We start from the raw sequence: 23,423 nt of genomic DNA, 5'->3' as shown, positions 1-23,423 counted from the left end.
ATCATAAACTTTTCACAGCATAAAATATAATAATTAAAAAAAAACCTCTCTTGTACAAATTAAACATTTATTTCAAATAAGTTAAATCACCTTTATAGATCGTCAAAATAAGTGTCCCTTCCTATGAAAGGCAAATGTTGATTGGTTTTATATCATTTGACATTGTTGTGGGGGAAAAGGGCAGGAAGAGCATCCTGTTGTACAGGAGTCCTGCACTGTGGGTTCTGGGTTTTTTTTTTTTTTTTTTTTTACAAATTCCTTTCAAAAGCATTTTGGCAAAAGTAGTCATTGTTTCTTGAACAAAATGGAATGAGTTAAAACTGAGTGCCATATCCCTGTACTGTTAAAACTCAAGTAAGCAACATCTTTATCCACTTTTTAATCAAAAAACAAAAAAACAAAAAAAAAAAAATCCTGATAAACTTTTGTAAAATATACACCAACATTTAAAAAGAAAGTAAAACAAAATACACCAAAATATGTTTGCCTTGTTTCACTGATCATGAATGGCATGTCCACGAGGAGTCAGTACATATAATATTTCTCCTTCAGGGGAAGAAGAATGACAGCCAACAGTCCAACAAACACCAACTTTCTATTAGATAAACACAATTCATCAAGGCTCAAGCTTCAGTGTCTGGTTTAGTTCCTTCAAAAAGCATCTTTTATACAGTAGTATTCACACTGATGCCCAGAAAACATGAAGGAAATTGTCTTTATGAACATGAAATCCTTAAAAAAAAAAAAAAAAAAAAAAGGAGAAATTTGAACAGAGAAATATAAAGGGATGAAAAGAGATTAAGCCAGCAATCCATAAAGTGACACACTGACTGGTAGCGTCCATGCGCTTTGATGATGTCACTGCGTTAAAATCCCTGCAAGGGCCTTTACAGCACAGCTTGGCCTCATGGGAGCAGGAATGGTGAAGACCTACACACAACTATGCAGCAAGTCTCTTTATGTGAATCTGAAGGGGAGAAAATCCAAATACAATATACAGCCATCAAAAACAACATATTTGTCAGCAAATTTAAATGTAAATGTAAATACATGTGCAAATATGTAAAACCAAAGTTAATTTGTGCTAGCCTGAGAAAGTAGGGCTTTATAAAGTGTAAGAGTAATAACAGGTGCTGAGAGGTAAGAAAAGGCCAGAAAGAGCTTTTGTGGCTAACCTCACTGATAATAGCCCACACCGCAGAGTCCTTCATGACCATAAGACGCAAAGCAGCCACAGGGTTAAGGGCAAGGTCCACTTTGCCCTCAGCCACTCCATTCTCAAACTCACCTAGAGATTCAATAGGGTTGAAGGATATTAGGAACTATCAGGAAATCAAATATATATTAGGAAATCAAAAGCTTAAAAATTAAAACTTTTAAAGCAACCTACCGATTTTGTAAAAATTGTCATCGGTGTGTTTGTACTTCTCTTTGGTCTTCATTTCTGAGTCCTGAAAGGAAACTCAAGCACTTAGAATCCATGAAACGGTCAACAAATAAAGATTAAAAAGTATAATTATAAAAATTATAAAATTATAAGCTGCTTCAGATTACTACAACTCTTGTATACATGAAGCTCAAACTTCAAAGGCTCACTAAGCCTCGAGTCCCAGCAGGCCTGTGGGTTCAAGCCTCATTAACAGAGCAGCACAACTTGCTGCTAGCTAAAATTAGCACACTAGTGCCAGCCGAGAGTACAGAGAGAACTACGGCTCACATGCGAATTTGGAACTACTGACGGGGCTCAAACTGCAAGTCAGGAGTGACAGAACATCATGACAATGACATAGTAAAAGCTTTTTTCCGCATTTTAAGAAGCGTCTCACCGGGAACGGCATAACCTCCACTGTGGTGTTCTCGATTTTATCCCCTGGGTGCTCTTGATTTCCACTGCGGAACAGGAACCTGTCAATCAAACATTAATATTTAGAGACACAAAGCCATGGATATTGTGCATGCGCCCCCCCCTCAAAATAAAACCAAATAAAATGTTTACGATTCAGTTTTCCTAAAATACCTTAAGTCTAAATTTGGATTTACTGGTTTAATAAAAAAAAAAGGGTAGAAGTAGTATGAGCTATCAAACTATGTTTAATGGACAGTGGAATCTGACAAGATAAGCAAGATGGGGAAATACTCATGTTACTGTAATTAAGTAAACTGTTTAAGTATTTGTACTGAGTATATTTTTACGTCTGTTATTTTACTTGTACTTAAGTACAAATTAAGCTAAGTAATTTACTTTGTTATTTTTAAAATCACAATTTGTTACTGAGTACGCCTAATGGAGCAATGAAAAGCCTGGCATTTGAAAAGCCTGGCATTTGAAGTGAAAAACAAAACTCCCGCCACCTTACATTTACATGAGCGGACCGTGATCGTACAGTGAAAAGGTAATTGAATGAAGGTTTGGGACACATGGAGATTCAAGACAGCAACGATGATGAATCTAAAGAGTGCAGAAATGACGACGACATAGCGGAGTACGAGTGCCCATGGCCACACCTGGAGAAGCCGATCACCTATAGAGGGAGGAAAGGTGACAGCGTGCTGATGCAGTCTAAACACTGTTTGCTATCTGCTGTGGTTTCGACTTACAAGATCAGCCTCTAATCTAAAGAAACACATTATGGTAAGAAGACTAACAACTCTGTGAGGTTTTATTTATTTATTAATACGTTTTGGTTTATGTGTTGTTCTGTGATTCGTATATAAACCACGCCAGACAGTTTGATTTGTGCGAATAGCGTGACTAGATTAATAGCGAGTTCAAAAGTGTTTTTAGTATCTTTAAATGTCTTTTATAAAATGTGTTTTGCTGTCTGGATCTCGTCTGATTCAGGGGTTACTGATAAGTCAATAAATATCTCACGCAAAATAGTAACTAGTACTCAGTAGTTTTTATGAAGTGTAAATTGTACTTTTACTTAATCACAATAAAAGTACTGGTGTTAAAAATTACTTAAGTATTATTTCAGCAATGTAACAGTACTTGTACTTGAGTGCAAATTTTCAGTACTCTTTCCACCACTAAAAATTCATCCACATAATTTGTTGTTGAGACACTGAACCCCATTCCCATGCCATTTATCTTTGATGTATGGGTTTTATGTCGGTCTCAGATGTGTGAAAGGTGTAGAGAATTTTACTGGTTCTGTAGTTAATACTTATTTGGCAACACCGTCTGCTTGCTCACTACCAGATATTCCTGAGTGTCCAGCTATACATCAGAATAATATTCAAATTCTTTGATTTGAGATGACAATTTGATTCAAATCTTCACAGTAGTCGGGTGGTTTTTACAGATTCCAATGCTTCAACACAATATATGTGAAAAAAATCTCTACGAACTTCAATGCCTATAACAGAGCGTTTGCCTCTGCTGTGATGTGTTTGTGATTCTGAGATGTTTATATCCTTCCGCGGATGACAAAATTTATTACAAAATCAAATGTAATTTTTACATTTTTAAAATGTAAAAATTTAATTAAATTTTTAAAATGCAATTCCTATCATTTAGATCATAGCTGTGTCTGTGTCTCTCTGAGGTACATACAACAATAATTTACATAATTTCATGTTCTTCATCTTCTCCCTGTATCTCAATCTCTCTGCATCTCTCTTATGTCACTGCATCTCACAACTCTTACCCACACTTTACTTTCTCTAAACGTTACTCAGACCTTTTCGCATGCACTTTCTGAATGTCTGTCTCCTTGTCAGTGTGTCATGACTTTGGGAGGAAGGTTCTTATTTTAGAAAATTATCATTATCTGAGCCTGTTTCGAAAACGAGGACAGTGCTTGTGTCTGTGTGTGCACTAGCTGTCTTTATTAGCTTTCTTATAGCAAGTGTGAAAGCCTGTAAGAAGCATATGCTGAAACTGCATGAGTGTATTCTCTGACTCGGAGTAAACAGAACAAATGAAACCAGCGCCATGTCAGAGCTGCATGTGCGGCTGCTGGCAAAGATATTTCTTTAAAGATAGACAGAGAGAAGGAAAACAGTGCAGAGCAAGACACCAGTTACCGTTCTATGCTGACTGGACGGTCAAACTTAAAGAGAACATAGTCTCCTGCCATGGGGGTAATGGCCCAGAAGAAATCCTCTCCCATGTAGGTCTTCTCCAGAGTGTGGCCCTGATACACCTTTAGAGAAGTGGACACTTCTGCTGGTGGATTAACATGGATCTTATGCAGCAGAGGCTTCAGGAAGTCCTTATCCTGAAACAGAATGACTGAGAGATTGCCATTGTTGTAGCACACTGTAGGAGCAGCTGCACCACCATTATGTGGCTAAACCTCATAATAGGGGAGATGAAGTAATCCCAAAATTCCGATTATTAAAGCCCACCACAGATACAGATTCTGCAAATTTTTTATTTAAAAAAGATACATACACACACAAGATAAAACTTACAAGTATATAATTTTATTCTGACTTTTCTATTATTCACAGTGTTCTATTATATGTGCGTTTTACCGTCAGCTTCTGGATTTTCCCGGCAAGCGAAGAGTGTAGGCCCACATGCTGGAATAAAGATGGTCTAAAGCGAATCCGCAGACTGGACTTCTGTCTCTCACAGTGTTTCTACAAAAAATAAATAAATAAATAAATAAAAAATAACAAAAAAAACTCTTCAACATGACGGATATTAGAGAGAAGTCTAAGACTGCATTCACAACTACACTTACTCTCAGGGTGATGCAGGTGATGAGACTAACAGCTGGACTACTAACTACTAGGGATGAGCGAGCACAGCATTATCTGTATCTGTTAACCATATGAATTATCCGTATCTGTACTCGGAGTGGGTGGGGCCTAACCCGGAAATAGGCGGGGATTGTCTTGAAATGGGCGGGGCTTTACAGGTAATAATTAATTTGTAATATTTATAACACTAGCTTACTACCTTTATGTTTTTATGAAATACAGCAAAAACGTGTCAGACACTCAGTGTCTGGTTACTGGTTAGAGACAGCTGAAGGTTTAAAAAAGAAAAAATCTCCGACAGGCAGAGACGCAATGCGAGTCGCATTCTACCAAGCAAGCACCACGTCTGAACGAACCCACGTTTACCAGAACTCTACTGGTTAGTAAGTACGTATTATTAACGTTACAACCCGAAGTAAAAAGCCGAAGAAACCCTAAACGTTAACGGAAAAGACCCGCGAACCCGATTGACTGAGTGAGAGACAGAGAGCTGTTCTGTGTGTGACTGTGAGTGAGCAGAGCGAGACACAGCAACACAATACATCTGTATGTGTGTAGGGGAGGGGCACTGTGACTAGCCTATCACAGAACGCTGACACAATCAGCTACCCAATGATGATTTTCATTCAATCCGAGCACAGATATTGACTCGTATTACTCGTATAATACTCGTACTCGGCAGAAGTGCTTTATCCATACCGGATACTCGTTTCAGCCGAGTATCCGGCTCATCTCTATTAACTACCACAACTTTCTGTCTTACCTCCGCAAACTCAGCTCACTCACTGGTCCTTGCAAACTTTCTGGACTGGAAATCTTTGCCTCATGCAAAAATAAGTAAAATGTGCCCTTTTAATGGGATGGATGTCAGTATACCTGGATATAACCCAGCAACAAAGTATCACATAAATGTGGAAAACACTGGTACCTTATCGCATACAAGCAACTTTTTAAACTCACTGTTGCCAAACATAAAAATTCATATTGGCTGAAGGGAGGCAGTAATGCCATCCCTTACATCTAGATAACAAGCCCAAGTTTAACCTCTTGAACTCTTAGTCACAAATAGTTTTGCTATTAGGGAAATCATAATGGGAGGTAAAGATCAGAGTGGTGCTCACACACACCCTCCTGTGTGAAAACCTTTTTGCTGGTGGCCTTTAGTACATAAAAGAAGATGATTTGGATATATATATAAAAAAAGGCAATCGAAAATATTGTAAAGAAAGACTTACGGCATCTTTCTCAGGGTTGCAAACTTTCACCCATAGAATGTGGTCCAACAGCCAATCAATGGGCTTCTCTTTGTAGAACATAAATATGAACTCTACTATGAGATTCAGGTCGGGAGCCTGAAACATCTTACCTATGAGAAAGTGTGTACATGTAACAATCAATTAAAAGCTTTGGCAATAAATACAAAAACTCTGAAATTCTTTGACTGTAGCATAGTTAAAAGCATGGTCATACCAATGAAACCTAGCTGGGAAAACTCCAGGATCATCCAGTCTTCAGAGGCCAGCTGCATGGCAAAGTTCTTCATAGTGGCAAAGTAGTTGGGCTTTGCAACAATATCATCTTCTAACTGTGAGAGAAAAAGGCAAGTGAGGGTGAGATGCAAGTTAAAAGAGCATTTATCCAGCTGGACTAATTGTATCTGGGGAGGTTCTATAAATTTAAACTACTACATTCATGATTTTAGTTCCCTATAAATCCACAGTGTCTGGAATTCCTACAAAAACCAAACGCATTCAATTTTGAGTGAATTGGTATGTTTTGTATGTTTTTACAAACAATAGTCACCCTGCTTGAACTGACATTAATTTAATGTTTCTTTTTCACTGCCGCAATGGTTGTGTTGTAATATGCCTTGGCATACATTTACATCTGGAACATCTTCAGTAAACTGTGTTACAAATGTTCCTTATCCTGTATGTATGTCAGTTAGGTCACTCGTAATAGTACAGAACCTCACCAGATGAACTAATCGAGCTAAAAAACTAAATCCAGCTAATCCAGTTTATGGCTTAAATCTGAAATTAAAAAGTTGTCTATAAACTACATAGAGCCCATACTTAAAGTATAGACAAGGCATGAAAGTGATACCTTTCCCCACTCGTAAGACAGCATGGCATGGGAGGAGAGGACAGAGAAATGGAGACACTAAACAGATTAACTACTTTGACAAATAAAATACAAAATTAAAATAATTCATGTCTGGAAAGCTTGGAAGATAGTGATAATAGAAATGTGAAGGAGGATATGGAAAGTGAAAAGAGAAAATGAGAAGTGTGTGAGGATCGTTTTAGGGACTAAACAAGAGCTGCCACACTGATGGGAGAATTTGACTCTCACTTTACCACATCTTTATTATAATGTACTTTTGCAGTGAGAACAGGTTACCACAGCAACCTTAAGGCAAAGACAGTCTTTTTTTTCTTTGAAGGACATCACAGCATGAACGCTGCCGTTTATGTAATTCTGCACAATGTGTTAAAGAAATGTAATTTTATTATTTTCACACTGTTTTTTTTTTTATTGTTTCAAAATAAATATCTATTATCGCAATAAAACAAATTATGCTTGGTAAAGAGAAAGGAATGCTTCTGGAGTGAAGTTACAAAACCATACTTAATGTTTTTATGCTCGTCATTCTTTGCTGTCGTTACCTGGACATAATAAACTCCTCTGCTGACAGCGTACATCATGAGGAATGAATAGTCCAAGTTCTGCTTTGTTCTCCACCTGTAGAAAGTACAGAACAACTGTTAAATCAATGGCTGAGCCGATATTGTCGGTGACTATCATAGGGTCAAAATATAATGGAACAATAATATTTTTGTTAAAACAGCAATTTAAGACAAAGTGAGTTCCCTGTATAGCCTATAATACAGGTTACAGCAATTGTAGGTAGTGTAAATAAATGCATGTTCTTTGTGTTTCTAAATTCAAACCGTAATATGCAAACACAAAAAAGTGATGCAAACTCATGAGTAAAACCAAGCACTGTAGGCTTCAGAGGTTTATGCAACTCAAAGAAGTAGAGACTAAAATGCAGAGTTGGTGAAACCGGATACACTCACACACCCTTTAAAAATATCCTGTATGTAGAAACAAAACTGAAAGAAAAATCTTGGAATTAAACAAACAAGCTTGGTATATCTGTGTAAGCAACTGTTGCATAGAGTTACTGATTTTCACCATCTTCTTACTCTTCACATCTCTTCAGTCACCCCACTAATATTTTTCAGAGAGTCTATAGCATATTTGTTGAGTGGGTCAGTACTTTACTTAGTCTTTTTTTGAGCCCCTATTTAACACAGCTATATAAACATTCCCCTTGTACACACAGAAAAGAACAAGAACGATAACAGCAACCGCAATAACAACACCTGAGCCAACGGTGTAATTATGATGACTGGTAGGAGAAGTACAGAAAATGGTGATGGTGAAAACGTGTGGCACTCACTTCACTCTCTCTTTGGAGTCCCCAAATGTCTCTTTGAGGTTGTTGAGGTCTGGATAGTAACTGGCAGGAGGGGAGATGACCTCCAACAGCCCTGAATTTAGCTCTGTAGAAAATCTGATTAAAAAATAAATAATTAATTAAATAAAAAATAAATACCAACTACATGAACTATAAATACTGTATGCACAAAACTATATGAACTATAAAAACTATGAGCATTTAGATGTTCCTATTGCTTGAATAAAAGGCAATCAAGCACTCTGAAGCTGCTTAGTAGTCAGACATTGTTTAGGCATACCAGCTAAAGTTAGTATGGATGGAACATATATAATCAAAGCCAAAATCCAACAATCTGTTTTTCAATTTCAAGCATTAAAATGGATATGCAAAATATGGCTTACAGAGTCTCGGTAGCTTTGCAATAGGACATACATCCTGACCCTCATGCGTGGATGAAGGAAACATTGAATAATACAGCTGCTACAATTTAAGTACTGTGGGATGTTTTTTATGCAGCCAGGAAATACATCACTGAGAGCTAAAATTATCACTTACTCTTTCTCAAGGCCTGAGACAACATGATGCACATGATTCATGTCCGTCTAAAGAAGGGAAAAAAATAACAAAACGTATATAAAAAGGTTATTACTAACAGATGTCATTAAAGAACAATAAACAATGGCCATATTCTTGCCATCTACAAAACAAAATCCAAAGTAGGATTAACTTTTATTAAAACCAAAAAATATTCAAAAATATTAACTGTGATTGTGCTTGAGGAAGCATGATGACCGATACTAAGATCTACTTCAGATTATCTCAGGCAATTAAAAAAGATTTTAAAACAATAAATCAGTTTTTATGTTTGGGCTCCATTAATAAACACTGTGTTAATTCAAAAACAAAATAGTAAAGTAGTTAATATTTAAGGTGAAACTATGGACTACTGTTAAGTACCTTAAATACAAGTTACCTTTGAAAAGGTCCCTTTGCACCTTTCCAGCACAGGAAATTCTTAATAGGAAAACACTCCCACTCCCCTATGCCAAAATGCACACTCACCTCCCCTATGAAGACTATGATCACACAATCAAGCTTCTCTTCAGGTGTGAGTTTGTCAATGAGTGAATGTAAAGTCTCCGCCAAGTACGACTTCACCTGCCGCTTGACGGTAGGGATCCCCATTACCACAGAAACTGCAGAACATAAGGTGGGAACAAGTTCTCTTTAAATTTATCTGAACACCATAAATGAAATGACATTATATTCAGTCAGGAGTTACCAGTTAGTCTAATTTGTAACAAACAGGGCAAAAAAAATTGACACTAAATCTGAAGATAAAGAGTGTAAACACATCTGAGGTACGAGCTTGATACAGTTTTTAAAAATCAAGTGATAGATCCACGTCCACAAAAAAAAAAACCCTGCATGTCTATAAATATTTTTAACATTATGGTTTGTGCTCTCTCTACAGCCCACTGCCAGTTGTCTAATCCACATTTTATTTATTATACTCCCTTCCCGTACATTCATCACATACTGCCTACACATTCATACCCATGATCCACCCCCTAATGTGCTTTACTCAAATAAGCAGAACGGGCAGCACCCAATACAAGCTGATGGAGGATGTACCCTTTAACTTCACTGTTTCTTTCCTACTCCAGACTAATAAACACTAAAATACAAGAGAGAGTGCTATTAAGGAGACAAGCCCCCAAGGCAAATGCATTACACTGACTCTATTATACAGTAGTCCTCTGATGGAAGAGAGGAAAGAAAAAGTGAACAGAAGAACCACTGAGAAATGCTTGTGTTAGCTCTTGGGCTGAGAAAACAGAAAGACAGATTGTTTGTGGAGGAATACATGGAACTAATCACATGACGCATTCAACACAAAAAGGTTAATTTCTCCTACAGCCTTTCAGAGCCTTGGACCTAGCTGAATCACGCACACCACCACGTGAGGATAAACATAGCACTTTGTCCTTTTCCACTTAGTGTCATAGGCCTTTCCAAACGATAAATCGTTTCTATGATCTAAAATATATTGTAATTGAAAACTTCCAGACAAAATAGACATCCAGTATATTGTGGACTTGTACAGAATCGCCTTGTTGTTGTGGTAACAAAAATGTAAGCATATTCTGCATGTGCCTGTGTGTGTGTGTGTGTGTGTGTGTGTGTGTGTGTGTGTGTGTGTGCGCGCGCTCCTGAAGAGTGAAAGGCTGACAGGAATATCATCACACTTCCTCAGCATGAACACAGGTAAACAAAAATATGCCCTCATTTCAGATCATTTTCTACTGCAGAGGAAGACACCAGACAGAGAGAACGTAAGTAGGTCGAAGATGAAAGGATCAGAACGTGTATGCAAGTTAGAAGAAGGAGCAGGTACCATATCATCAGCACAGTGATAGAAATTTTTTGTTTGGGGAATAAGCTGCTGATGTGGATGTCTCTGGAAGCATTAGTGACTGCCTTGCTGAGAACAGCGATTCTCCATGCCACTCTCTCACTCGTCCTCCACCCGGGGAAAAGGTGTTCCTGGGGGTGGACAAGTGATGTCCTAATTTACATAACTAAATTTAGCTCCTCCACAGCTAGGATCTAGTACAGCATTGAGGAAGGTGGGAAGTAAACACTGACTGTGGGTGAGAACAAAGACAGTACACGATGGTACACTGAGGAGAAACCATATGCATTTAAGAAAGCAGAGATTTTCATCAAGTTCTTTATCTTCTCATCAGAATGAAGGGAATAAGAGCTCATAGGTGTGGAATTGCTTTCGAAAATCTATTTCCTTAGCCATTCACATGCAGGAGAGAAAACCAGTCTTAGTTAGAAAACCACATTAACTTCAGTTCAAGCTCTGCAAAGCCAGTTTTAAAACTTCTCTTGTGATGATCACAGCCTACAAAAAATGCTTTCTATTACAGCAAGGCAAGTGAGAACAATTAACCCAATTTAAAAAAACAGCAAAGGAATCAATAGAGCAACTAAACAACCAGGAACAGTGACAAGAACACACAGTTTAATGATCTTTTTTTTTTCTGGAAATAAATTTTCCCCTTGATTTCTCCAGAGACTTAGTCATGGTCATGTGAAAAGAAAACAACTTACATACTTATTGTCTCTTAGAAGGTTATGAACAGGTGATCCCATGAAGCATTGTCAGTAATGTCATTTAAAGATAATTACGTTAATATTTATGTATTCCATGCATTTTAGGGTATAGTTTTGCAATTAGTCAATCAGCCAATCATTTGTCAGCGGTACAATGGATAAAATAATGTTTGATACAGGTCAATAGTTGCAGTTAATGTTCACATTAAATATCATAATAGGGAAAAATGTGATCTCAGTGACTGAGAGACTGTGAGATGGTTGTTGGTATAGACTGGAAAAAAAAGGGGAGGGTTGTATGCTTTACGCTGCTGCCACCTGATTGGTCAATTGAGTAAGCGCATAATTGAGCAGGCGTTTCTATTAAACAGCCCAGTGAATGTATTCAGTCAGTGTAATATATAATATATTAGATTCACTATACCTCATGTTCTAGATTCTAATTCTAAGAATTAGAATTAGATTCTAATTTGTTATAGCAACCTGGCAAGGCATGTTATGGCATGGCATTACAGATTCCTTCACAACAGGAGGAATGCCTGATAAGACTAAGAAAACCAAAATGATTATTAAATGGTGTTATAATTAGAATATAAACCCTGATTATGGGCTGAGGGAAACGCTAATGCGGTTCAGTCTCTTTAAGCGATTTCACAGTCTGGCATGTAAGTGTGGACCTGGCAGGAGAGAGAGGGTGAATTAGACAGCATTGCACTAACCATAAAAGTGCAAAGTAAGTTGCACTGGCTATATACTGACAATGCCTCTGCTATTCAAATACTGGAATGAATGAGTTTGGGCAGGGAAACATCAACTACATCAGGCTACAGCGAAACAATAGTGTGCTGTTAGGGGTAATCACAGTTGTAGAGAGCTAAACCAAACCAAAGTAAAGTTTAGATAGCTGCAGGTGGATTAAGGAGTGCTTGAACTCCTGAAGACAACATGAAGACTCTTGGAAGCATTCACAAGATGCTGTGCCTAAAGCATAGACAGATATGTCAAGAGCTAGAAACAGAATACCATTTTACTGTAGTACTAACAGAAAAACATAATATATTTACCATCATGAAAATGTGAAACTATATCATGCTCACCAGTTGAAGCAGACACTATCGTCATTCATTTTTATTGGGATCATGTTGTACCATGTGGTAACAGAGCAGTGCCTAATACTCACTAATGCAGTGTTCCTGTTTTGCCCCAAAGGTCAACATGGTGGTTAGGGGGAAAAAAAAATCCCACCACATGCTCCAATCAGTGGTTCTAAATATTTGAAACATGATCCTTGACAAAGAATTTCCCACTGCTGGCTTGTGTGTACCTACACTTATGCAACCATGTTTTCAACACTTAATATTGTGAAAGAAAACAGAGGAACTGTTAAAAATAATATCAAAGTAAAACAGTATTCAGATTTCTGTCCAGAAACACTTCATCAACAGCTTCTTTGGCCTTGTGCAAACTGAGTAAGAGCATTCAATACTCAATTGTGCAGAAAATATATGAGAGAGATTTGCAGAGGAATTAATGATTCTATTGTTGTCATTGTCCCGAAAATGTAAATATTGAACCCTTGTTTGGTCCAATTAGGGCTGCATAATGAAGAGCATTATCCTAATCATGATTCCTGGCTTCTTCAAATAATTAACATATGTCACTGGCTGAAAGCTAAGTAAAGTTCCAGTGTAAAAACAATGTCTAACCACTTTTATAACCATGAGCTAGTTGCTTATCAAATTTTATTTGAATACCCCTTAAAGGGAGGTGCATGATGTTTGAAAGCCAATGTTGACATTTGAAATCACCAACACAAACATGCCCCTAACCCAAATGGGTGTCACACCTGTATTGATAGCTCTGCCCCACACAACTACGATGGTGGAACCTGCTGGGGCAGCTGGCTGAGGGGATATTTTTATCAATAAATGAACTTAATGAGTAATACTATGGTAATACAGATCAAACATGTTTTTGTAGTACTGTGTGTTGTACCGTGAAAGGTTTAGCTCCGTTTCATGCAGAAGACTCCAGCGCTGGAAAGCTGATCCTATAGAAGCTTGACACGGGTCCTGCTTCTTGCCTTATCGTAAGCCTTTTTACGCTTTTCGTTTTTATCCGCCATGTCAATCTTTCAATCGCTTTCAGCTAATGTCACACATGCGCACTGAACACTCTCTCCGGCACATATTGACAAGACACGGCCCTTTCTGCTCATTGGCTACACGTTTATTTTGATTGTCTGCCCGACTCAGTTTTCTGAAGCATTTTTCAAACATCGTGCACACCGCCTTTAGGTAAAATTAGTTCTTAAACTGCCTAATAAAATCTGCCAAGTAATAGGATTTGAAAAGTGAGTTAAATAATCTTGATTAATGTTTTGGTCATTATTGTGTAGCCATATATTATTATATATATTAAGTGCAATATTATGGTGCTGGAGTGCTTACCTCCTGTGCGCCCCTGGCCCACTTGCACTGCAGGGTGAAGACCACCCTCATTGTTTAGTAGGTGAGGCAAATGGTGGAAGATATTTGGCACTTGCAGGGGTTTCCTTTGTGCCAGGTCTTTCAGTAGTTTCTGGGTCTCATCTGTATGGGTGGAAAAAGAATTTTGAAAATCTATATTTAAATTGAAGAACAGCCACATTCATGAGAAGAAACAAAGACTTTTCTTTAAAATCAAAAGCAACACCAACTGTTACCATGTCCCTGACCAGGCTAGATCAAGTGTAAGAAGACAAATAAATGAACAGAATTTAAACTGTTGCTCTTTTTTCCCCCCAAACATCGACAGCAAACTGAGTATTGTAGTCTTTTCTCCATCAGTTTCATTATCTATATACAGTACATATACGTTTATAGAAACATCACCCATTTAAGAAATTTAAGACATCCTCCTGAAACAATACTTAAATGTAAATGCTAGCCCCATCTCATTTACTCTGAGAGGAAGCAAGAAGGTCTTATTTCTTTATATTCACATTTGGCTTGAGTATAAATCAAGTCATAGTGACTGTGCCCAGATGGCTATAAAGGATACGGTGTGGAATAAAATATGCAGTGAATTAACCTGAGTCTACAAACATTTTGTTTTTTTTTTTTCATTTTTCTTAGTCCTAGAATGAGTCTTCATAAAAGTCTAAAAATTGAGCAACATGTACATTAGTTTCTTCTGTTATCAGCCTGGACCATGCACAACTCTGATTTGAGTCCCTGTGCATATATGTTTTATGGTCAAAAGACCTCACCTGACCATTACACATAAATGTGGTTCATCCCCAAACTGTTGCAACAAAGTTAGAATCAAACAATTGTCTCAAGTTTCCCGTTACAGGACCTATTTGGTTCAAACATGTTCCAGCATGACAATGGCCCTGAAAACAAGGGAAGCTTCATGAAGACATGGTTTGACATGGTCCTGTACAGATGGCCCTGACCTCAACTCCACTGAACCCCTGTAGGATGAACTGAAACACCAATTGCACACCAGACCTCTTCATCAAACTTCAGCTCTTGAAACTGAATGAACACAAATCTCCACAGTCATGCTCCAAAATCTAGTGAAAGTCGTCCCAGAAAAGTGGAGGTCAGTATAACAGCAACAGGGGGACCAACTTGCTTTTAATTCCTATGGTTTTGGAATAATATGTTCAAGAAGAACATAGGAGTATGATAGTCAGGTGTCTTGTGGTTATGCAAATACATTTATAAACCTACTACTTTATTAATTTATTAAAATGTTTTTATACATTTAAATATGCTTATACTGTACTGCTGTGATTTAAGGTTTTTCTACTGCACTAGATCAAGCAAGCACAAAGGAGCCTTGTCTTTTAAGTTATGAATACTTGCCTTCTACTAGAGGTAAACAGTTTGGAAGCACTCTAAGTAGTGCTCTGCCAAATGACTAAATATAAATGTACGCATTTACCTGAGAAGTTGGTGAGGGCATCTTTGCTGCCGTTGGTCTCTGCAATGGCACGTCGGAACTGTTCTAGGACGGTATTCAGCTCCGAGGAGCGCTGCAGGGTTCGGTGCTCAGCTGCACGCAGACGCTCACGCAGAGCATGAAACTCCCGTTGATATGCTACCAACTTCTCTACACAGCAAGAATGAGAGAGAATAAAATTACATTTTCCTGCAGTAAGTGTCTGATGCAGAAAGGACACCGGCAGCACATAGAATTTGATAAATGCATTGATAACGATGCTTTTACAGTAGGCAGCATTAACAGAATGCCTCTGTCTCACTCCACCCCAAAACCAATTCTGAATTTAGGTTTGATATAAACATTGAAGAGGCACAGCTGTCTCCTGTATAAAGGGAAGTTTATCAGTATATCAAGTCCATTGACAAAAAAGAGAGAACATGCCTGGAAACGTGGTGATTGATTATGAATATGGCATTATACATTTCAAGTCATACACAGTACACGGTGAAGACAAAGCAGATTACTGCAGGACCAAAGCAGACTACTTGTTAATGGTAAATGATGGAAAAGAAATTGAGTGTTTACAACAGCTGCTCGCTCCCTAGAGGTCCTTATACCTCTAACCACAAGAGAAGGGGGTGTTTTGATTCTCTCTGTCTCCTTACCTATTATATATTTGAATGCACACACAAACTCATCACTGAAAGCAGTTTGTCTTTAAATACCAGAAACAGGGACATGTTATAGGGTTATTCCCAAATACTTCGTAAGAACACACATGAAAATATGTCTTATCTTGCAGCCTTTTTTTTTTGTTTGTTTTGCAACCTTACAGGGACAATGTAGGATGTAAAGGCAGTCATGCATGAAGGAGGACACACATTTCCCCTCAGGGACAAATGCTATGAATTCTCTCTACTCTACTGACAGTTATAAAACCAGAAGAAAAGTGTCATGGCCAGCAACAAGGCCAGCACCTCTTACCATGACCATCATGCCAGTGTGTGTGTTTTAAAAAAGATGTTTTTAATATATAAATAGCCTGTAGCCTTTATACAAACAGCTAGTTTTTGTTCATCTTCATAATCTTGTTATTAATCTCAGCTTCTCCATTACTGCCTGTGATGTTCCAGGAACCTGGGGAATATCCCAGGTTAGGTCCATATCCCAAGTAGACAGCCGACAGTGTCCAGAGTTTGCATTAATAGACTATTTGGTTAAAAAAGTCAAAATTGACATACAGCATACTTGAGATCAATACTCATCATCATCAAAAAAAGCAAGATTTACATACGCTTCCGTTTGCCATCACGATTGAGATAACGCAACAACAAGAATCAGAAGGAACTATAGAACTATAATAATGTTTAGTGACTGTCCACTTTCATACAGTACATTCGCAGCACTGAAAATTAAACAGATAGACACAAACAAACTGTAACTATTACTTTGTTACTGTAAAAATAATTAACCTTAGATTTCTGCGGTTTTTGAAAAACACTCATTCACAGAACTATTGTAAAAAGCCGATAAACAATATTTATAGTTCGATATTTAAGATCACAGTCAGTCTGAACAATCGTGAAATGTCTAATCTGACACATTTAGTAAGAACGATAGTTATATTAATATCCATAATAACTGAAGTGAAAGGGGATGATAAATAAAGTGCTTAGAGTGAGCGTCAGGAGCGGAGATGGGAAAAACAAAGCCTCCCTGACGATAGTCCAGTTCTCAGGCCTAATATGGGGGAAGAATGTGAAAGTGGCACGGAGTGCTGCTGTGAGCAATCTAGCTCAATTAAAGCATTTTGGAAAGATAAAGAGCCTCTTTTTTTCTGGAACGAGGGCACAGGGGGAGAAAGGAAATTAAGCCATTGGTGTAAGCCATTCAACAAAGAGAAGGTCCTTGTTTAACAAGGTTATAACTTAATGTGCAACCCATAAAACAGACAAGTCTATCCCTCCTGTGATCTTACAAGAAACAACACGTAAAAACCCTTTCTACATCATTCTGCTACTACTCCTCCTCTCTAAACCTAGCTGAAGTGGGCAGATAATGTAAGACGGGGGAGAACTATCTGTATGCACAAAGCAGCACAACAAGAGGGAATCAGATTATAAGTAGAATATGAGCCAGAGGAGTGAAACTAACACATTTGTATTGGTTATGTATTGTATGGCTCTGCTTGCATCCCTTAACCATTAAGCATTATGGTACTGTACGTTTTCTTCTTACAAATAATCTCAAGCAAGACTGAAATGCATTGGGTCTCATGTCCCAGTGTAACCCAGTGACCATATAAGACCAGTGAACTAAGTTAAACTCACTGTAGGCTATACACTGCCCCGTACTTCCCTGCTGTCCAAAGGCATGCTTCTTATCTGTTTTTTCTATTGGTAAGATAATGGTGCCTTTCATCAGCCTGCTATTTTAGGCCCATTGTGTGCACTAGTCACCCAGAGGAACGCTAAGTGCAGTAGAAATCCATCCACAGAGGAAGAAGGGGTTCTTATATACTGTTAGTTATGAGAGAACATGAGAGTGGGATCAGGTAACAGCACAGAAACTGATTTCATACAGCAAATGTACCCACTAAAGACGCCTCTGCAAGGACGCTCCGTTCACCTTAATAATGCTTATTCCAGAACTCAGAAGGCTGCTACGGGATGCTGGAGTAATTGAATCTAGGTTTCAAGCTGCATCGAAGGTTTCAACAGGTGCTTAAACCAATGATAAAAAAATCTCAATTTTTTTTTACTGAGCTTCTTTGATGTTCATGGCAATCAGCATGGGTTAAAAGCTTTGCATTTAAAAGGAGAAAAGTAAAAACTATTGAGATTATTAACCTTTAATAATATCAGTAATAAACAACAGTCCAAAACGTTTAGCGTTGTTTAACAGTTTAATTTATCAGAAGGTGTGGTGTTCAGATTCATGATTCATTTAACATGATTTGTGACTTTCTGTTCTATCATATGCCTCAATCACAGAAAACAGGATGTGAGTGAGTGTGTATTGGCATGAAGCATCACACATAAAACACATCATATCATGTTCATCTAAAAGTACTTCCTGAATATCAAATAGAAAAATCACCTACACAAATATCCTGCATGCCTGTTGAAGTAGGATGAAGTCAATTTTGGCTATTAAAGCTTAATATTATTATTATTATTATTATTATTATTATTATTATTATTATTATTATTATTATTATATTAATAATAATAATAATAATAATAATAATAATAATAATAAAGGTTATTACTATTATTAAGTTATTAAAACTTACAAGAATGTCTGTGGAACACATGCAATATATCTATAATTTCTTCTGATTTATCCACCTATTCACAGTAGTTTTAGGAAACTCAACACAGCTCACACTGAGCACATTAAATCATCGCTTTAACACTCCAAATTTTCCAAATTTTTATTTTTCTCTAAACTTATACACTCCACAAAAAAAAAGCAGCGTGATCTCCAGATGATGGGCTAAACCCTATTTTTGTAGCATCGCTCAGCACTCAAAGTAAGTTGTACTGGCTAGAGACAGAGAAGTAGCTTTGATACCAAGACCTAATGCTAGACTAAGGGCATTTTTCTGCAAATGAGGTAGAAAGATAACAACAGAAAAATGCTCTGATGTTGTACATGCTATAACCAAACTAAAACACTTCCTGCACTTCCTGTTTATCTTGCTACTGTAGAGATACTTGCTTGCTAGTGACGTACCACATAACCTTTGTCTTTAAATACCAATTTCCTCAATGTCATTTTGATACACATGGCAAGGCTATTTGTTTACAGTGTTTAAAGTGCTATGTACACCGAACAAATTATGATGTTAGGATCTTTCTAGTTCATATTTCTATCCACTCAGGTGCCTTTTCAGTCCCTTCACATTTCAAGACAGGACTACTGCAAAATGCTGCTTGACTTGTATTCAAACTTCCTAGGTTTACCTCTCAAAGTTTTCAGATAGCCTTTAAGAATTCCTTTGACAAAAGGAAGAACCTATTGAAGTTGTTCTCAGGGCTAGAAAGGAAACTCCCCCAAGGTTGCAACAGACTAACAGGAAACACCTAACCCTGTTGCCAAACTCAGAGACAGTTAAGAAAGACCCCTCTGTATGTTTTTACAACAAAATGGCAACCAAGTAGATGAAGTTTTATAAATAAAGCTTCATTTTGCTCAAGTGTTCATTCCCCTTGTGTATGAACACTTTTGGGTACATGTACATGTATATTACTTCCCTAACAGTGTTTTCTGAACCAGTGAAAGTATCAGGGTAAACTTATTGAGCCTTCGAAGAACATCTGTAAGTTGCTCTAGATAAGGGCAAATAGCAGGAAAAAACTGCAAATGTAATTTTAATTACACTGCCTGCTAAGGTTTAAGAACATTGTGCCCTTTTTGACTTTCTAGGTTTTTAGTGTCCCTGAACACTTTTCCAAATATATCTGGAGTGCAAGCAGAACTATCTGCTTTGGAACTGCTGTCCCAGTCACCTGACCTTAAAACCTCTCACATGCTTTGGTAGGAATAGAAGATCTGAGCAAGTGGCCCAAGATGCTTCAGGAAACCTCAGAGAATTTCAGCAGGAAGCACATCAGGTACAATCACAAGAGCTGGTAAGGACAATTTTATGGCATACACTTAGTAAAACGGTTTCATGTAATAATGTCTTTGTTACCCAACCAAGAATTCTACATTATACTGAAATCCTCATGGTGCAGAAGTGAGAGACCACCTCCAGTCTTGTATACAGGATGTTACACTGCTCTTGTGAATACTGAATATACTCTACACACAGCTAGCTACACTCAAAGACCACCAGTACTCTTCAAAAAAATTATACAATACATATTAAATGGGTGGAAAACTACCAAATACTAGCAACCAAGCATTCAACTTGAACTTGGATGGTGGTTCTGTTTAAATAATTCTCTCTTTATAGATTTTATAAAAGTAATATTTTATATACAAGATTATATTTCATATGTAATCAATAGCGCTACATACAATCTAACTAGTAAATGTTTGTGTAGGATTCAAACAGCAGCAGATAAAAGTGGCATTACAGGCAGGAAATTACTCAAATTATCGTTTAATGCCTCCAGACATTTAATGAGTAAACGTGATGTGAATAATGGATAATAGAAGATTGCCATCCATCTGTTTAAAAGTGTTTTGCTAGTTTTTTTTACAATAAGCCAGTCACAGTCATAATGACCCTAAATGGCTATAGAATGTGTAACAGTAAATTTTCAAGAAACACAACCATCCTCCGTTCTCAAATGTTCCAATTGTTCAAGAATCACCACAAATAAAGTAATAAATAAAAATATAGCTGCAAGCAGCGATACTGGGGTCAAGCCGATCAGATGCACTCAGAACATGTCGCTGATGAACCATACCAAGTTTTGTAGCGATATGGCATTGCATTCGAAAAATACTGAACTTAACGTGAAAATTCAAAATGGCCAACACACAAAATGGCCGTCCAAAAATCGTTTGACTCAGCATGCCTCAAGGAGTCTAACAACACCACCTTCATGATTTTAGACTCATGTTTGCAGTAGTTATAAGCGAAAATAGCCGTTTTTAAAATCTCGTGGCCACTAGGTGGCGCTGTCACAAAACGTTGCATGCACCCTCAGGTCATGACTATAATGACATATACCAAGTTTCGTGTCGACAAGCATAAGTTTTGCGAAGATACAGCCTCACGTCTGTTTTGGTGTCCTCGCCACCATGTATGTTGCCACGGTATACGAGAACGCATTGGTCTATCAAAAAGCTTTTGATAACTTTTGGTCTGGGGGGTCTCTCTCTCTCTCTCTCTCTCTCTCTCTCTCTCTCTATCTATCTATAGAGCAAAAATAAAACCGAGATGAAGAATTTCAACAGGAAGCCATAGCGAAAATACATTTAATTTATAGAGAAGCTAAAGCTGATCAATAAAGTGTCAGAAAGTTCACACTGCTGATTGATCTCCAAATAGAATAGCAAGTGTCATCTAACAAATCACAGACTTTCCAACAACAACAGCCCAGAAATCAGGGGTCATTGCTTAAGAAACACTGCACTATAATTAAAGGACAAATCCACCTTAATCGAATTCTTGATTAATCTTAATAACTACCATATATAATATTCAGTATTCAGTGGTGTCCATTATATATTTTGTAATTAAAATCTGAGCTGGCTTTTTCGGCCTAAACGTCTTTTTCTAAATGTTGTCCACGGTCACTCTGATTAATAGCTTTCAATCTTACCCACAATGCTGTTTTACTACCTGCTGATAATGGAAGTGCGATGTAGATCAAATTTCAGCTGTATCTTAGGGAACTAGTGCAGCAACACTTTAGTACTCCTGTCTGTCTGTCTGTCTCTCTCTCAGTCTCACACCTCCTCGTCTGTACACTTTTCAATTTTCATTCTAATACAGCAATTAAAGCCATAGCACTCATCAAAGATCACTAAACGTTTGTCTGTCATAACTCAACACTTCTGCATAATGTAGCTGCATTACATTCTTGATCTTTGTTATTAATAGAACATTCCTGTCAAATCATGAGTGAGAAAACGAGTCCTAGTCCTTCAAACAGAAGTGCATTGCCAGTTACTTCTTTGAGGAATTACATGAATATAGCACTAACTAATAAAGTAGGAACAAAGTAAATCAGACACCACTTATTCTTTATCCCTTAACCTTTGCAGAGAGCCTGAAACATATCGGGGGACACGACACAAGGCGACGCCGCAGAGGGGTGAAAGACAATTTAGAAATGTCAATCAGCCCACAAAGCCTGACTTTGGACTGGGGCAAAGTCTGGACTACCAATTCAGATGGTTGTGAGTTCGATTCCCGCGTCTACCAAGCTGCCACTGTTGGCCCCCTGAGCAAAGCCCTTATAACCCTCAATCGCTCAGTTGTATAAAATGAGATAAAAATGTAAGTCGCTCTGGATCAGGGCGTCTGCTATGTGCTGGAAATGTAAATGTAGATGTAAACAAACACCTGAGGCGACACCTGATCCTTAACAAGCTGCAAATATTTCTATATAAATATATTATTGCGCTTTAGGGCGCAGTTTTCCTTTCACATTGTACATGTACACGATAAGATTTTGTAGTTAAACTGCTTTATCACTCACCCTTTCCGTTCTGCCAGGCGGTGTACCATGAAAGACTGAGGAAAGAGGTGAAGAAGATGAGGGCAGTGGCAACAGTTCCATTTCTGAGCCTCATCTCATTTCAGCGGCTGTCCGCGGCGGCCGTGGCTCCTCTCGCCTCCTCCTCCTCCAGCGCCTTCACGAGCTTCAGCGTCTCAAAAACCCGCCTCGACCGAACCGAGCCATGATCACCACGATTGCGTAAAGTCGAAGCGAATCTACTACAATAAATAGGACATGAGTCGAGACGGCAGCTTCCTCCTTAACTTCTGCAACAAAAAAGAAACATAAAATCGTGACCTACAAAGTCGATATATCATCCGGTTATTACTGACAAACCTTGTGATCATTACAGTGGATCAGAAATTCAGCTTTAAAAAGTGAATAAAGAAAAGCGACCAAGTTAATTTACCGGTTCTAGCAGCAGACAGACAGAGAGACAGCGGCGCTGTTTAGCCAATGAGCTAATGTTAGCTAACAGAGCTAGCCGCATCTCTACTTAGCCAGCTGTGGGACGTTCGTATATATCACTGGTGTTACAAACAATAATAAGGGCAGCTGGCTGAAGCTAACCCCGAGCTGTGTACTGATACAGAGACACATTATGTGTCGTTTTATAATCTAAAAATTCCTTTATATAAATCCTGTAGAGTGAATAGAGGGTGCACTCGTTAACTCAGCCCTCCTGTGTCACTAGCTACCTGTCGGAAAAAGCCAAAATGTGTCAGACACAACAGGCGTGTTGGCTCAAAAATCCCTAAAACACAAGTTTTTATACTTACACTTATATCCAGCGGACTGTTCATATACACTCGTTCGGTTGTAGTAAAATTCCAGAGGTTATTCGGGTTGTTCTGAAAACGTATTCTCTTGCTGGTGTGTAAAATCAGAGTGTACATGTACTAATGGTGAGCTCTCAATCAACCTTCACCATAGCCCCGCCCACCGGCAACCGCCTTTAACCCCGCCCACTGTGTGTGTCTCTGTGTGTGTGTGTG

General features: G+C 38.0%; 1 protein-coding gene across 1 annotated transcript; it reads right to left on the bottom strand.

The window, feature by feature from the left end:
• Nucleotides 1-50: 50 nt before the first annotated feature.
• mgat4a (alpha-1,3-mannosyl-glycoprotein 4-beta-N-acetylglucosaminyltransferase A) lies at nucleotides 51-23,345 on the bottom strand. Its single transcript, XM_060876223.1, has 16 exons — nucleotides 23,208-23,345; nucleotides 22,408-22,694; nucleotides 15,242-15,409; nucleotides 13,759-13,899; nucleotides 9,245-9,378; nucleotides 8,738-8,784; nucleotides 8,183-8,296; nucleotides 7,383-7,458; nucleotides 6,184-6,298; nucleotides 5,949-6,079; nucleotides 4,483-4,590; nucleotides 4,030-4,223; nucleotides 1,827-1,905; nucleotides 1,391-1,451; nucleotides 1,176-1,288; nucleotides 51-967 (listed from the first exon to the last, which is right to left on the bottom strand). Exons 2-16 carry the CDS (start codon nucleotides 22,499-22,501, stop codon nucleotides 941-943), a joined length of 1,602 nt encoding a protein of 533 aa, XP_060732206.1. The 5' UTR covers nucleotides 22,502-22,694; nucleotides 23,208-23,345; the 3' UTR covers nucleotides 51-940.
• Between the last annotated feature and the right edge of the window lie 78 nt (nucleotides 23,346-23,423).

This window comes from Tachysurus vachellii, chromosome 8 (assembly GCF_030014155.1).
Source record: "Tachysurus vachellii isolate PV-2020 chromosome 8, HZAU_Pvac_v1, whole genome shotgun sequence".
Classification (NCBI taxonomy): Eukaryota; Metazoa; Chordata; class Actinopteri; order Siluriformes; family Bagridae; genus Tachysurus; species Tachysurus vachellii.
This window is presented reverse-complemented; position numbering and strand designations above follow the sequence as displayed.

Excerpts from the sequence above, each read along its gene's own strand:
- mgat4a (XM_060876223.1), bottom strand. The coding sequence starts at position 22,501 with ATGAGGCTCAGAAATGGAACTGTTGCCACTGCCCTCATCTTCTTCACC. Across the intron at positions 8,785-9,244 it reads TCATAGTCTTCATAGGGGAG|ACGGACATGAATCATGTGCA; the intron begins GTGAGTGTGCAT and ends TCCCTTCTTTAG. Across the intron at positions 1,289-1,390 it reads TGACAATTTTTACAAAATCG|GTGAGTTTGAGAATGGAGTG; the intron begins GTAGGTTGCTTT and ends TTGAATCTCTAG.